Consider the following 16,592-nt stretch of genomic DNA (forward strand, 5'->3'; position numbering starts at 1 on the left):
AAATCTTTATCCTCAGGGAACTTGCAGTCTACAAACAGGGTAAAAGCTGATAATTTCAAAATAGATATAAAATAATTATGAAGCAATTTGGAATGGAGCATCCTAGTCAAAAAGGCCTTTTGCAAGAAGTGGCACTTTTAAACTAAGTCTTGAAGTCAGATTTCTAAGAGATCAAGGTGTTGAAATGGAGCATTCCAGACATAGGGGGACTGATCTATGCAAATGTATAGAGGAAGGAGACATGATCTCTGAAAGAGAATTAAAGATAGAGAATAATGTGAAGTTGGTTTGGAAATACAAATGATTTTGGAATATTTTGAATGTCAATTAAGAATAAAAAGATAACTAAAAAAATTAGAGAAATAACAAATTAAAAATACCCCAGTTAAATATCATATTAGAAACTCTAAAAATTAAAGAAGAAACTAATAAAATCGAAAGCAAGAAAACAATTGAACTAATAAAACCAAGAGCTGTTTTACAGAAAAAAATAAATAAAATTGATAAACCTCTGGTCAATTTGATTAAAAAAAAAGAAAGAAGAAAACAAAACTGCTAGTATCATAAATGAAAAAGGTGAATTCACCACCAAGGAGGAGGAAATTAAAGTAATAATTTAGAATTATTTTGCCCAACTCCATGCCAATAAATTTGATAATCTAAACGAAATGGATGAATATTTACAAAATATAAGTTGTTCATGTTAAATAAAGAGGAAATTAAATACCTAAATAACCCTATCTCAGAAAATGAAATTCAACAAGCCATTATTGAACTCCCTAAGAAAAAATCTCCAGGACCAGATGGATTCACAAGTGAATTCTATCAAACATTTAAGGAATAACTGGTTCCATTTCTATATAAACTCTCTGGAAAAAGATGAAAACAGAACTCTGCCTAACTCTTTCTATAACATAAATATGTCACTGATACCTAAACCAGGAAGAGTTAAAACAAGGAAAGAAAATTATAGACCTATCTCCCTGATGAATATAGATGCAAAAATCTTAAATAAATCTTAGTAAAACAACTACAACACAGGGTGGCTAGGTGGCGCAGTGGATAGAGCACCGGCCCTGGAGTCAGGAGTATCTGAGTTCAAATCCGTCCTCAGACACTTAATAATTACCTAGCTGTGTGGCCTTCAGCAAGCCATTTAACCCCATTGCCTTGCAAAAAATAAAATAAAATAATAACAAGCAAAAAAAACTAACTACAACAAGTTATCACTCAGATAATATATTTATGACCAAGTAGGATTTATCCCAGGAATGCAGGATTGGTTCAATATTAGGAAATCTGTCAGTATAATTAATTATATCAATAGCAAATCTATCAGAAATCATATGATTATATCAATAGATGCTGAAAGGGCTTTTGACAAAATACAGCACTCATTCCTACCAAAAACATTAGAGAGCATAGAAATATATGGATTGTTGCTTAGAATGATAAGCAGTACCTATCTGAAACCATCAACAAGCATTATATGCAATGGGGATAAACTAGAGGCATTCCCAATAAGATCAGGGGTGAAACAAGGGTGCCCACTATCACCACTACTATTCAATATCGTATTAGAAATGTTAGCTTCAGCAATTAGAGAAGAAAAAGAAATTGAAGGAATTAGAATTGGAAAGGAAGAGACAAAACTCTCACTCTTTGCAGATGACATGATGGTCTACCTAGAGAATCCCAAGAAATCATCTAAAAAACTACTAGAAACAATTAGCAACTTTAGCAGAGCCCATGATATAAAACAAACCCTCATAAATCCTCAACATTTCTATATATGATTAGCAAGATACAGCAGAAAGAGTTAGAAAGATAAATTCCATTCAAAGTAACTGAAGACAACATAAAATACTTGGGAGTCTACCTGTCAAGGCAGACTCAGAAACTTTTTGAAAGCAATTACAAAACACTTCTCACACAAATAAAATCAGACTTAAATAAGTGGAAAAATATCAACTGCTCATGGATAGGCTGAGCAAATATAATAGAAAAGACAATTCTACCAAAATTAAACTATTTGTTTAGTGCCCTACCAATTAAAATTCCAAAAATTACTTTAATGAGTTAGAAAAAAATTGTAAGTAAATTCATATGGAGAAATAAAAAATTGAGAATCTCCAGAGATTTAATGAAAAAAGTACAAAAGAAGATGACTTAGCCTTACCATATATAAAATTATATTATAAAGCATCAGTCATCAAAACTCTTAGGTATTGGCTAAGAAATAGAGTGGTGGATCAGTGGGATAGACTAGGTGCAATAGCGGGAAATGATTATAGTAATCTGCTGTTTGATAAACCCAAAGAGTCCATCTATTGGGATAAAAACTCTATCTTTGATAAAAAAAAAACTGCTGGGAAAATTGGAACTTAGTATGGAAGAAACTTAGATTAGACTAACACCTCACATCCTAACCAAGATAAGATCAAAATGGATATAGGATCTAGACATAAAAAACAATATTATAAGCAAACTAAAAGATCAAGGACTAATTTACCTGTCAGATCTATGGAAAGGGAAGCAATTTATGACCAAGGAAGAGATGGAGAACACCATTAAAAACAAACTAGATAATTCTGTTTACATTAAATTAAAAAGCTTTTACACAGAGAAAACCACTGTAACCAAGATCAAAAGAAATGCAGTAAATTGGGAAACAATTTTTACGACTAGTGTTTCTGACAAAGGACTCATCTCTAAAATATACAGAGAACTGAGTCAAATTTAAAAAAAAAAAAAGGCAAGCCATTCCCCCAATTGACAAGTGGTCAAAGGTTATGCAAAGGCAATTTACAGTTGAGGAAATCAAAGCAATCCGTAGTATATGAAAAATTGCTCCAAATTACTACTTATTAGAGAAATGCAAATTAAAACATCTCTGAGGTACCACCTCACACCTCTCAGACCGGCCAATATGACCAGGCAGGACAATGATCAATGTTGGAAGGGACGTGGGAAATCTGGGACACTAATGCATTGTTGGTGGAGCTATGAACTCATCCAACCTGTCTAGAGAGCAATTTGAACTTAGCACAAAGAGTAATAAAAATATGCATACCATTTGATCTAGCAATGCCACTACTTGGTCTCTACCCTGAAGAGATGATGAAAAAGGTAAAAATATCACCTGTACAAAAATGTTAATAGCAGCTCTGTTTGTAGTGGTAAAGAAATGGAAACTTAAGGAATGTCCATCAATTGGGGAATGGCTTAACAAACTGTGGTATATGTATATGATGGAACACTATTGTTCTATTAGAAAACAGGAGGGATGGGAATTCAGGGAATCCTGGAAGGATTTGCATGAACTGATGCTGAGCAAGATGATCAGAACCAGAAGAACATTGTACATCCTAACAGCAACATGGGGGTGATGATCAACCTTAATGGACTTGCTCATACCAACAGGGCAACAATCAGGCACAGTTTTCGGATATCTGTGATGGAGAATACCATCTGTATCCTGAGAAATAACTGTAGAGTTTGAACAAAGACAAAAGACTTTCTATGTATGTACCTTTAATTTAATTTTTAAAAAGTTGTCTATGTAATTCTGCTATATCTCATACTATATGTTTCTTCCTTAAGGATATGATTTCTCTCTCATTACGTTCAACTTAGATCAATGCATACTATGGGAATGATGTAAAAACTAACAAACTGCCTTCTGTGGGAGGTGGGGGGAGGGAAGCAAGATCGGGGAAAAAATTGTAAAACTCAAAATAAATAAAACCTTAATAAAAAAATTTTTAAAAAGAATAAAAAGAGACTTTCTTCCAGGAATAAGGAGATCTCTGTCTTCAGACTTTATTTGGACTATGGTGTTAATTTCCAGGCCCTATCATCTAAATAGGATATTAGGAGGGTCTAGAAGAGGACAATTAGGATTAGGAAGAGTCTGGAGTCTATTTCATAAGAGGCATGGTTTAGAAAATTTGGAATATTTACCCTTCAGAAGAGAAAATGATAGCAATGTTCCAGTTTATTATGAATTCTCATTTAGAAGAGAAATTATAATTAATATATTTTGTCCAATAGGACAGAACTAGGAGTGACATGTAGAAGTAGCTAAAAGAACAATTTAGGCTTGCTTGCTGTCTTGAAATTCCTTCTAACAGAGCAGTTCAAAATGGAAGGAGCTGTCTCAAGGGATGGTGAGTTCCTCTTACAGAGGAAGCTGGATGACCACTTACTGGAGATGTGATTGCCGGAATCCCTTTTGGGAATAAATTGAACCAGATGGTTAATGAGATCCCTAACATCTTTAAAATTCTGTCATCACTCTATGATTCTGAGTCTGTATTTTATCCTAGAAGAAATAACAGAGAAGTCACAGGAAATTTTTGAGCAAAAAAAATGACAAGTTCTGAGCTGTGTTTTAGAAACATGAATTTTGCAGTCAAAGATAGTCCTAAGGTGAACCTAAATGACTAGAAAGATGGATGAAATAATAAAATGTAAAGGGGCAATGTGACAGCAAAAGGTAGGGAGGAAAATTATGTATTCTGTTTTGGATATATAGAGTTGGAGATGCCAGTGGTGCTATTCACTAGTGATTTTTTAAGGCAAACAGGATTAGGTGACTTCCCCAGAGTCACACACTTAATAAGTGTCTGAGGTGAGAGTCTTATCTCCAGGGCTAGCACTCTTTCCACTGTGTCACCTTGCTGCCCCTCAGTAATGATTTCTAGGAAAGCAGTTCAGGACAGGGATGATCTATAGACCTCATATTCCTGGAGATGAAAACCAAATGCACAAGATTCAAATCTTCCCACTGATGATCTCTAAATGTATGACCTTGGGTAATTCACAATCCCTGCACTCAATTTTCTTTTAAAAAATGAGAAGATCAGGGGTGGCTAGGTGGCACAGTGGATAAAGTACCGGCCCTGGAGTCAGGAGTACCTGGGTTCAAATCCGGTCTCAGACACTTAATAATCACCTAGCTGTGTGGCCTTGGGCAAGCCACTTAACCCCATTTGCCTTGCAAAAAAAAAAAAAACTCAAAATGAGAAGATTCAATTAAATGGTTTGTTTCTAGACTGAGGATTCTATGACACTACATAGTCATGTTTTTAATAACTTAAAATGAGAAGGAATTTGAATTTACTTTTCCTCCCATATCAATGGAAGTCATATTTTTGAGCACTGTTACTAGGTTTCTGTTTTAAAATTAAAGTGCAAATTAACATAAAATTAAATTAGTGTCCAAAATAAAATAAAATTCATAAAATATAAATACTATATGAAATATTAGGACTTTTGAGGCAGCAAAAAAATGACATGCATTAACTAAGGAGTGGAAAAACAAAAATAGAACATTATGGTAGGGAGGGATAGGTAACACAATGGATAGAGTACTGTTGTACTTGGAGTTAGGAAGACCTGAGCTTAAATCATGCCTCAGACACTTACTAATTGTGAAGCCCTGAGCAAGTCATTTAAATTCTATTTGCCTCTGGTTCCTCATCTGAAAAATGAGCTGGAAAAGGAATTGGCAAACTACTCTAGTATCTTTGCCAAAAAAACTAACTAAACTACTAAACAACTAAGCAACAATTAAAATACTACAAATACTGTCAAGTACTAATACTGTGAATACAATAACATTACTACTACTACTATTACTACTACAACTACTACTAATTACTACTACTACTACTATTACTATTACTGCTACTGCTACTGCTACTATTACTACTACTAAATGAACAATTCAGAGAAATTCAGTAAGATTTGCATGAATTATTACAGAACAAAAAAAAGCAGAACTAGGAAAACAATACATACAATTATTAAAATGATGTAAACAAAAAGAGTACAAAAAGAGAGTCAGTCTCAAATTCATTGTAATGATTCATTATGGCTCCTGATAAGATATGGTGAAAAGCTATATCTTGGTTTATTAAAGAAGGTAGAATAGGCATGGTGAAAGTTACATATTATGTCAGAAATGGTTGTTTTGTCAGTTGGGTTTGCATAAACTGGTTTTCTTTCTAACAAAGGAAGTTTGAATATGAGTAAAGGGTTGACAATAATGAATTATTGTTATTAAAATTACAATAAAATTTCAAATATAGTTTATATATACTTAAGGATGTAATATATTATTTTATATATTATATAAACATATACTATATTGTTTTATACATAATGAATTACATGTAATTTTTTATTTTGAAAATTATACAGTTTATACTGTTACCTGGGGTCTTGATGGGTTAAAAGCCACATTGATCACTGTTTCTGTGTGTCCTGCCAATTTGTGAGAAAAGGTATTTGAGCCCATCTCATAAATATAAGCCTAAAAGATAAAAATGAAAATTTCACAGAAAAATCAACATAATTTCATTAAACAAAATTTTCACTTATATGAAATTAGTTTCTTAGAATATCATTAAAATATCAGCCCCAGAGCTTAACACAGTATCTATCAAACAGTAAATGATTAATAAATACTTGTTGACTGACTGACCAGTAGAAGCCTCTCTTGGATTTTAATAGTCTGTGGGTACTGGTAAACATTCTGGCTGGCTATCTATTAAATAATGTTTTCACCTCTTAACCTGCCTGCCTCCTTCTTAATTTCCTCATATTGGGTAGATCATCAATAGAGGACATTAAAAGAAGATGGACAAGAATTGCACAATACAAAAAGGCATGGCTAGGTACAATGAAAAGAATAATCCACAATGACAAGATAATGATTCCTTTGAAGTATTATAAAAAAAAGCATCAAAAAAACAATTAATTAATTAATTAATTGAAATTTGAAAGGCCAACTTCATACTAATCCTATAATATTATATCATATAATTAATGTAGCATTAACAAGGTTATTAAAATCTTCAAATAGAACAATGAAATACATTTTGCCTTATTTGATTCAACAAACACTTATTAAGCAAGTAACTTAAAATTCTACTCTTATTCTTTATTTACTTATTAAGGGGCAAAGACTACATTTTCTATTTCCCTTTTAACTCCACACTAAAACTAGTATTCAATTATTGCTTTTGACTTCTCTGATACTAATTTCAATAAACAAATTGTTTTCTAAAAATAGGTGTTTATGGGGCTGTATAAATCAAAAACAGTTTACAAATATTATCTCTAGTCCAAACTAACCCTGAAAATAAACAGTAATAAATCACAGTTACCAAAATAACTAGTGTTTCAGTTAATGACAAAAATTTAATATTAATATAGAAATATTTTAAAGTATTTTAGATTTAATTACATGACTACAGTTTTTCCTCTATGAAGGATCAAAATATTCACACTAGTTTTGCCCTCTAGTAACCCCTAATCTTCTCTTTCCATTGTGCCCTTTGGAACACATATTGAAACAGCCTTTAACAATCTTCCTAACTCTTCCTTTTTCAGTCAATTGAAAAATAACTTTTCATCCAAGAACTCCATATCTCTCTACTACTCATGTCTAATGACTCCTATCTCAAATCTTCCCAACTCCCGTCCAGCAACCAACTCTGACTCACACAGTCTCAGATAACATTGCCACTTACTCCCCACTGCAGTTCCTCAATTACTTTGTCACATAACTATACCACCCTTTCCCTGTCATTGTCATTTGTTGTTGTTGTTGTCGGTCACTCAGTTATGTCCAACACATCATGATCTCATGGAGCCTACAACATCAGCTCCTTCGATATACATTATATACCAGTGTGTCTAAACTCACATTTATTACTTCCATGACACTATCCATCCATTTCATCCTCTGCTGTATTCTTTTCTTTATGTTTTTATTGATATTTTTCCAGTAATAAGTTATGAAAGTTTTTCAACATTCATCCACTCATATATTTATAAGTTATACATTTTTCTACCACCCTCCCCTCCCACCCCACTCCCTTCAGCATCAAACAGTCTAGTATTAGTCATTTTGTTAATGGGGAATTAGGACTAAGGGAAAAGAAAGGAAACCATGAGATATGAATGAAAAACATAAGAGAGGTTTTAACAAAGTGAACAAAGTATTCATTCAGACTCTGTGGGTTTGGGGAGGGGGTTGTCTCTGGATGTGGATGGCATTGCCCATAATAGGTCTCCCAGGGTTGTCCTAGCTCTCTGAACTACTGAGAGGAGTTGCATCCATCACAGTTGATCAACCTACAGTGTGGTTATTAATGTATAATGTTCTCTTGGCTTTGCTCCCTTCACTCAGCATCAGTTTATGCAATTCTTTCCATGCTTCTCTAAAGTTCTTTTTGCCTTCATTCATTCCTAACTTCAGGGACTTTTCTAATGAGTTTCATTTTCTCTTTAGTCAAAGTATTTAAGCTTCAGCTTCAGTATTTGACCTTTCACTGAATTAATTTCTTTAAGTATTGACAGATTTGATTTCCTTGCTGTCCAAGGGAATCTCAAAAGTCTTTTCCAGGACCACAATTTGAAAGTGTCAATTCTGTGGTATTCAATTTTCCTATTAGTCCAGTCATTGCTACTGAAAAAAACATGCTTTGACTTTATTTGACTTCAAATAATGACTCTGCTCTTTGGTATGCTGTCCAGATTTGCCACAGCTTTCCTTCCAAGGAGAAAGGGTCTTTTAATCATTCTCATTTACCAAATTCCCAATAACTTTCCAATTTTACTACATGACTTCAGTAACTCATTTGCAGTATTCCTTCCTCACCAAAATTCTCAAAGACTTAGTATCTATATCAATGACTCTTATGATAGCATTTCATAAGGTTCTTGAATTCATCAAATTTTTTTAACACAGACCCTTAATGTACTTCAGACAAACATCAGGATGGTTTTATTCATTCATCCAAACCAACCCTCCAGATGCAACCAAACTGATACCTGTAATTCTTGCTTCTTTACCTGTATTCATGCTTTGTAACCTTTGTGAGCTATCCCATTATTTACTACTCACCCAAACACCAATCCTGCTTTGACCTCACTTTTCTCCCCACCCAGGTTTAACCCTGGGACTAGCTATTTCAATAAAGTCATCTGCTCTAGCATCCTAGAGGAAGGCCCAAGTCTTGCATTACTAAGGATGAGTAAGGTCCTGGGATACCTTCTAATGACCCCAATCAAGTACCTATTGGAAGAAGGAGAAATATAGTAGGCTTGGAATACAATTTGGTGGAGAGGATAGAATTTCAAGAAGGAAGTTACTAGGGTGTAGAGTAAACTTAATTACAAGATGATGGGGAAAAGGGCACCTAGAACATAAAATTTTCTGTTTCAAGAAAAATATTAGACTTTGAAACAATGACAATTCCACAGGGAATTTTTTTTTTAAATCTGACTTTTGGGGTCTCATAGCTTCCTCAGTTCTGAGCAAAATTTCCAGAGAGAAAGAAGAAAGGAGATCTATAAGGCTCAGATTCAGATCCAGAACTATCAGCATATATCTTTACCCTATGTTTGACAACTGCATCTTTAAATGATAAGCAGACATTTTATACCTCTTACTTATATACAGGTAGCTATTTGTGGTATTCTAATACCTGGGTTTAGTAGCTCTCCTAAAATGCAAATATTCCATCACAACATGATTCGTGTGTCATCAGATCCACAATGATGACAAAAGCTAAAAATAGAAAATGTTAGAATGACTGTTGGAAGTTAGGTATTGTTGGAAGCACTTAGTGGAGCTAAGAATTAGTCTATCTCTTCTGGAAAGCAACAAGGAATTATCCCAGAAAGGCCATTAAATTATGTGTATCCTTTGTTGCTATAACTCAAAGCGGTCAAGTCCAGGAGAAGAAACTATGTATAGAAGAATATTTATAGCAGCACTCTTTGTGACAGCAAAGAAATGAGAAACCCAGAGATTAGGGAATGGCAGAGCAAATTGAGGTATGTGAATGTAATAGAATACTAAGTGCCATAATAAATATCAAATATGAAGAATCCAGAAAAACTTAGGAATTTATATGAATAAAGGAAGTAAATGGAACCCAGAGACCAATTTATAACTACAATAAAGCAAATGAATAACACTGAATGATGCCAGAAATTTGATCAATGAGTTGAAAAATTTTGACTTTGATATTGAAGCATGACTCTCCTCTTCCCAGCTAAGGTAGACCATGCTAGGTGTGGAATTGTGGTTGTTATTATTGTTTTTCTAGAATTCTAGGATGTTAAGAGCATGGGGTCTTAGGTAGGATGAATTTGAATGAGACAAAGCTGTGCAAAGTCAACAGATTCATTCTGTCCTCCAGAGTCAGCAGACTCCAATGGGAAAACAAAGGTCAAGACTACTAGCAATGGCCTAGGATGCTGTGAATGAGTCAGTCTTTTAAATTAAGGTTTTTCCCAGGTCTCAGTTTGTCTGAGGCCACGTCCATTCAATAATTAAAGACTGGATAAGAATTGAGACAAAAGATGGACCAATTTACTATCTCACAGATATCAATCTGAGCAGAGATTGCTGGTCAACGTTTCTGGTCAGAATGAAAACAATTGCTATTTACATTGAGAATGCAGTATATGTCAGACACAAGAAATGTGTTAATTTTTATTTGTTTCAAGGGAAGTTTCCTCTTGTGCTCAAAACATTAAATAGGCTGATAATAGACAGACAGAGCAGACAAACAAAGAGATAGACAGAAAGATGATTAATAATAACTTTAATGAAACATTTGTCTTTTAATAACCTAGTCAAAAGAAAAATCTAAGGGGTTTTGACAGCTCCCTGGCTAGGCTTGCTTCTTATAGACCTTGTGCTATGATCTGGAGCTATGGAAACTCAAAGAACTTCACCCTCTCTTGCAAAGGAAGTTTCCCAACAGTTGTATCTTCCTAAGCTTGGTCTGAAAAAGTAGAATAGCTGAAAAGTAGCCAGTGATAGCAAAGAGCAACACCAGAAATACAAATAGAAATTCTCAGAAAATATGATGAGATGCAATATCCAGCAGTGACCCAAGCAGAACAGAGTGATGAGATGGACTTCAGGGCTCTGAAGTATCCAGTGTGTGAGGTGACTGACCAAATGTTTTTCCTTCCTATCCCATGGTTTTCTTTCTTTTCCCTCAAAATTCCCGTTAATTCTTCATACAGAAAATGACTAATATGTAAACATGTTAAATACAAATTTACATGTATAATGTTCACTAGACTGTTTGCCATTGATGAGAGGGACGTGGGAAGGGAAAGTAGAAGAAAATTATGTAACTTATAAATATGCATGGGGATGAATGTTGAAAAATATTTTTATAACATGCAACTGGAAAAGTAAAATAAAATATCAATAAGAAAAAATAATTTGCTACATATATAAAAATAAAATGCTATTTGATTAATAGCCTTATTCATCAAAATCAATCATTAATAATTATTAAAAACATCTTAAATATAATCCTAATTATTCATTAAATCATTAAAAACCTTTTAAATGTAATGTTAACTAATCATTAAAAGGTTTTTTCTTTGAACTAATTGAGTTTTCTTATTAGTCTAGCAAATACTTTAGTGGGTCCTGACTCATAGAATATTTCAAATCCAATCTAACTCTCTGGAATCTACAGATTCAGAACTATCAGCATATATCTTTGCCCTATGCTTGACAACTGTATCTTTAAATGATAAGCAGATATTTTATACCTCTTACTTATATATAGGTAGTTATTTGTGGTATTCGAATACCTGGGTTTAGAAGTTCTTCTAAAATGCAAATATTCCATTACACAATGATGCATCTGCCATCAGGCACTATTTAGACAAATTAATATACTTGTATTAAAAATATCACTGCATTAGCAAAAATAGTTGTTATATTTCAAGTAACTTTATAAAGAAAGCTTTAAAGTATAAAAATTAGAAAGAGTTTAAATACACAGTTTTACAATATTCACCTAGGAAATACTCTTGATTGTTTCCATGATTGATATAAAAAAAGCTAAAACCAAAATCCTTCCTGGGGTGGGGCAAGTTTCCAATGATGTCTGGTGAGTGAACAATTAGATATAGTAGTAGTTCCTACCACCACAACTCAAAAATTGAAAAGTCTGAGAAGAAAGACCATACTGACAATTACCCAGTGTGACTAGTACATTAGAATGTACTAGGTTGTCAAATATTATCACACTTAGTATAGGCTAGTGCTTGCCCAGTACTGTTGATGTACCATGGTTGCATCACTGATATAGGAAAAATCAAACTCATTTAAAGTGAAGAGACTCCCACAATAGCCAGTACTGGTTCCTAAAAATCAGGCCCTGGGATGGAACGATTCTGATAAAGGCAAGTGAGAAAGATCCCTTGAACACCATGCCCCTCACTATGATAATTGTGCAACTCACACCTCCAATCATTTGGTAGCCTGGTGTGGTTTTCTTCGATACAAAGGACTAGTGGTAATAATTTAACATACAGTCAATTTGCAGTGCCTATCTTAAAAAGGAAGCTCAGAATGTAATAAACATCTCCCCTCACTTAATAGCAAACTCCATAAATTAAATAAGAGCTGCATAAGGGTCATCAGCATTAAGACACATATTTAGACACAAGCACACACTCAGCTGCTAGAAATTAATTTTCTTTCATTACAAACTACAATAGGCCATCAAATAAAATTTCAACTCTGAATTTCAACAGACTCTAAAGAAAAGTTTGTACCACATTTTTCTTTCAGAAAATGATTCCAAAGCTGAAAGTTAGTAAACTCTTTAAAAGTTTCAGGAACTTATGCAGATTTCAAGTGTTATTTTCATCATGCTTCTATTTTTCTGGCATGATCACAGAAAGCAGGGTTCTGATTAAATTAAATTTACAAATGCCTGAAGATAAATCTTTAAAGCACAAAAAAATTATTGTGCTCATTTCCTAAGAAAAATATTTCTAAAACATGTTCTGCTATAAAAAGTTAATAAATTAAACATATTTAACCTTTTCTTGATGATTCATTTTGTCATTAATTTCAACTATTATACTTTCATAAAGTACATAGAGTGATTTCCCTAGAAAGAGATGAGGTGCCTCAAGCACATGACAATTTAGGAAAGGATGCTAATGCACCTTGTTAATACAATTGCATCAACACAATAAAAAAATTTGGGTAATAACAAGAAACTTGGATCTAGGCCATTTGTCTACATAATATTAGTTATCTCTAATGTCAACTATTATTTTCTTTCAACCAAATGTATGACACCCTTAGGGAAGGCAGAAAAGAATAACAATGTAGTGCCAGTCAGTCTAAATATGCATTTTCTATCAAAACTTCAATCTTTATATAAATGGTACAAATAATATCTCTCCTGTCTATTGGCAAGAGGCAAGTCATGTCTTATATCAAAGAGGATATATTCTTATATTTTAACATTTTAATTCATATAATTCTAAATTTAAAAAAATAACATACTTGTCCTCTCCCATGATAGGATTATACCCATCCACATCTGCCCAAACTGTATGACTCTTCTTGTCCTCCTATAAACTTGCCACAAAGGCCCTATATAATATTTTAGTTATCTTCTTTGTTTTCTTTTGACTAAATTTTTATCTCACTATCTAAATAAGTATCTTCTAAAATGTTGAGATGGAACATAGATCAGTTGTTGAGTTCAGATACAGTATTTTTCTACATTATACGCCTTCTACCTTAGTTCCATTTCTTAAAAAATATAAATTATCAAAGCACACAACCATAATTACAATTTACGTAAAAGAAAACTTATTCACTAACTACCTCAGAAACCAAATACAGTAAAACTGAGGAAAAGAGTGAGAAAAAAGGGAAGTAATATTTTTTCAGGCAATGGATGAGATGTGGCACAAACCACATAGATGCTGGAATAAGGCTTTACTATTCAAAAATATTTTCCTAAAAATGCTAAAGGACTGAATGTCCTACTAAAAAGGAAAGTACTTCATTACCACTATTTTGTAATTCTATTGAACCATATCCCTGAAGCTGAAAGATGTTTTTCCTGATATAGCTGTCTACATGTGTCCTTCATTTCCCTTTTACCCAATTATTCTCATAGAAGGAATGGGAAAATAACCAAAAATAGAAAGTCAGCTTTTCTGAAATTGTCTCTGATCCTTATAATCACGGAACAACTGGTTTCACACATTTTGACTATACACATTTATCTCCCCAACATTTGACCATGAAAAAGAATACACAGTCTCAGGAGAAAAATGACTTTCATAATTTGATGAATTAATTTTGCTTAAGGTTATATGGAGATTAGTATCCAAACTACCATTCCTAATTTCCAAAATGAAGCCCTAAGATAAGAAAGGGCAAACTCCAATAAACCTATAATTGGTCTCTGGGTTATTTAGGCAATAGAGATTGCTTCTATTGCTCTAGATTCCCCATCACTAAACAGACTCTTATAAAATTAACCTCCACTTTTTCTCTGGTTTAAAAGGAATAATAGTAGGCAAAAGGGATATGCAGATGCCATTGTTACTCTCACAGACATGGTAAAACAGGCTCTTTTTCCTTCACACCTCTTTATAAACAGGCAAAATAAAAAAAAAGAAATCAAAAATTTCTTGGCTGATCTAATCATTAGCAATTTGTTTTTCTTTTCATTCTAATAATAAATAAAAGAAGTTTAAAAACATGAGAATTTGAGAAAGTCTGAAATTATATCATAAGTCTCTCTCCCCTTGTATGTTTCATTAGGTCCCTATACCTAGTAAGACTCGGTGATGTAAACTTATAATAGCTATGAATGCAAAGATATTCAGTGATGATATAAAAATGTCTTCCCTGCAACCCAGGCTATTAGCTCCCAATTTTATATTATGAAAAATTATAAATCTATACTAACTAAAATTATTGCAAATAAAACAACTTATATTTACATTGTGCTTTGCACATAATTTATTTGATCCACCCCCTCCCCCAGCTCTGTGAGACAAGTGATCATGAGGTTTGTCCTTCATTCTTGAAGAAGACCATGACATCAAGGAGGTGATGTCATGACAACCACATGATTTGGATTTGAGTGAGAGGGGCTGTGCTAAGTCACCAGCCTCACTGTCTCCTCCAGTCATCTGAGTCCAGGGGTCAGATATGAATCAGGATGACTGGAGAATGTCCCTGGATGCGAGGCAATCAGAGTTAAGTGACTCGCCCAAGATCACCCAGCTAGTAAGAGTCAGTGTCGGAGGTCAAATTCAAACTCTGGTCCTCCTGACTCCAAGGCCAGTATTCTATCCACTGCGCTTTCTAGCTGAGACAAGTAGCACAAGTGTGACCATCCCTATATACTGCAGAGGAAATTGAGGCCCAAAGAGGTTTCCAAAGGCACAGAGCCAGTCCATCACAGAACCAGGACCCAAACAAGTTTTCTGCCTACTAGTCAGTTTCCTCTAGCCCAACATTTCCTATATGCCATTTCCTATAAAAGTCAAATGTCAGTTCTCAACTTTCACACAGCACCTTTACAGTGCTTGGCAAAGTTTAAAATGATCTATAAATATCCATTATTATTCCTGTTGCAGTGGTAGTTAAAATTCAGCCTATCTAATTCAACCTATTCAGCCTATCTAATAAGAAATGTTTAAATTAACCTCAAATAAGAATGTGATCATCCCACAAATACTATGACCTTCTAACCCATACTAATATCCCAGATGGTATATCTAATTCTCAGTAGGTATGACTAGGCTGAAAAATAGCTGCCGAGTCTCCCTCCCTTCTTTGCTGAGGTAAGGGACTATAAGTGTGGAGCAATGTGATCCTGTTAGACTCAGTGGAAATATCTGTTTACTGCGCTGAATCATTTTCTCTTCTTTTCCCCTTCATTATAAAAGATGGTTCTCTGGGTGAGGGAAAGGGGACAATATATTTGTAAATAAAGGTTAAGTGAATGTAAAAAAAATAAATAAAATGATGATAAAAAAGGTTATTACGTTGCTTATTTTAATTCACAGGACCATAAGGAATTGTAAAGGACCTTTAAAACTGTTCTCTAATTTTACAGGGCATGGGAGCCCCCTCATCTGGGGCATCCATATAGTAAATCACAAACAGGATTTGAACCCAGGTCCTATCACTCCAGAGCAAGCATTCTTCCTACCAGACCATACTATGTCTCATTTTCTACTTCATCTCGCTCTGATTATTAAAAGTTCAGCCAAATTTATTCTGGTGTTTGAGGACCCATGTTAATTTCTATAGTTATTTATATCAAAACAATCTTTTTTTAATCCAAACTATATGTAAATATCCACTGAGAATCCTACCAAATTATTGGCTTACTTTCACACATCCTGGCAGAAATCACTGAAGCATTTATTTGAATATAAGGAGTTTGATTTTAGAGAATCCAGGTTTGATCTAATATGTGTCTCTACAGTTTAGAATAGAACTAAAAATGACAAGGTAACTTATCTAATAGGCTCAAAAAGAAGGGCTCAAGTAAGATGCTTACAAGGTATTAGTCTCATCTTTCTCTGAATGTTTTTATTTCAATAATAATTCTCAGGTTACTTTATCACACTTCTGTACAAGAATAACTGACTACTTATTAGCCAAGTGTTTCTACTAAAGATAGTTACCCCTAAAAGAAACTGGGAATTTGGTTTTGTTTAATTGAAACATCTACTTAATTCAGCAGTTTCCCCCT

General features: G+C 33.7%; 1 protein-coding gene across 11 annotated transcripts in view; it reads right to left on the reverse strand.

Annotated features, from left to right (window-relative positions):
- WDR27 (WD repeat domain 27) overlaps positions 1-16,592 on the reverse strand; it is a 292,990-nt gene that overhangs the window by 103,458 nt on the left and 172,940 nt on the right. For 8 of the 11 annotated variants that reach the window (XM_074188081.1, XM_074188085.1, XM_074188082.1 and 5 more), the window contains one exon: positions 6,221-6,319. In XM_074188081.1, the coding sequence (XP_074044182.1) occupies positions 6,221-6,319 (99 nt within the window). Of the gene's footprint in view, positions 1-2,211; positions 4,232-4,259; positions 4,325-6,220; positions 6,320-16,592 lie in introns of those variants that run through there. The other 3 variants (XM_074188079.1, XM_074188078.1, XM_074188087.1) reach the window with 3 other exon arrangements.

The sequence above is a fragment of the Macrotis lagotis genome, chromosome 5 (assembly GCF_037893015.1).
Source record: "Macrotis lagotis isolate mMagLag1 chromosome 5, bilby.v1.9.chrom.fasta, whole genome shotgun sequence".
Classification (NCBI taxonomy): Eukaryota; Metazoa; Chordata; class Mammalia; order Peramelemorphia; family Peramelidae; genus Macrotis; species Macrotis lagotis.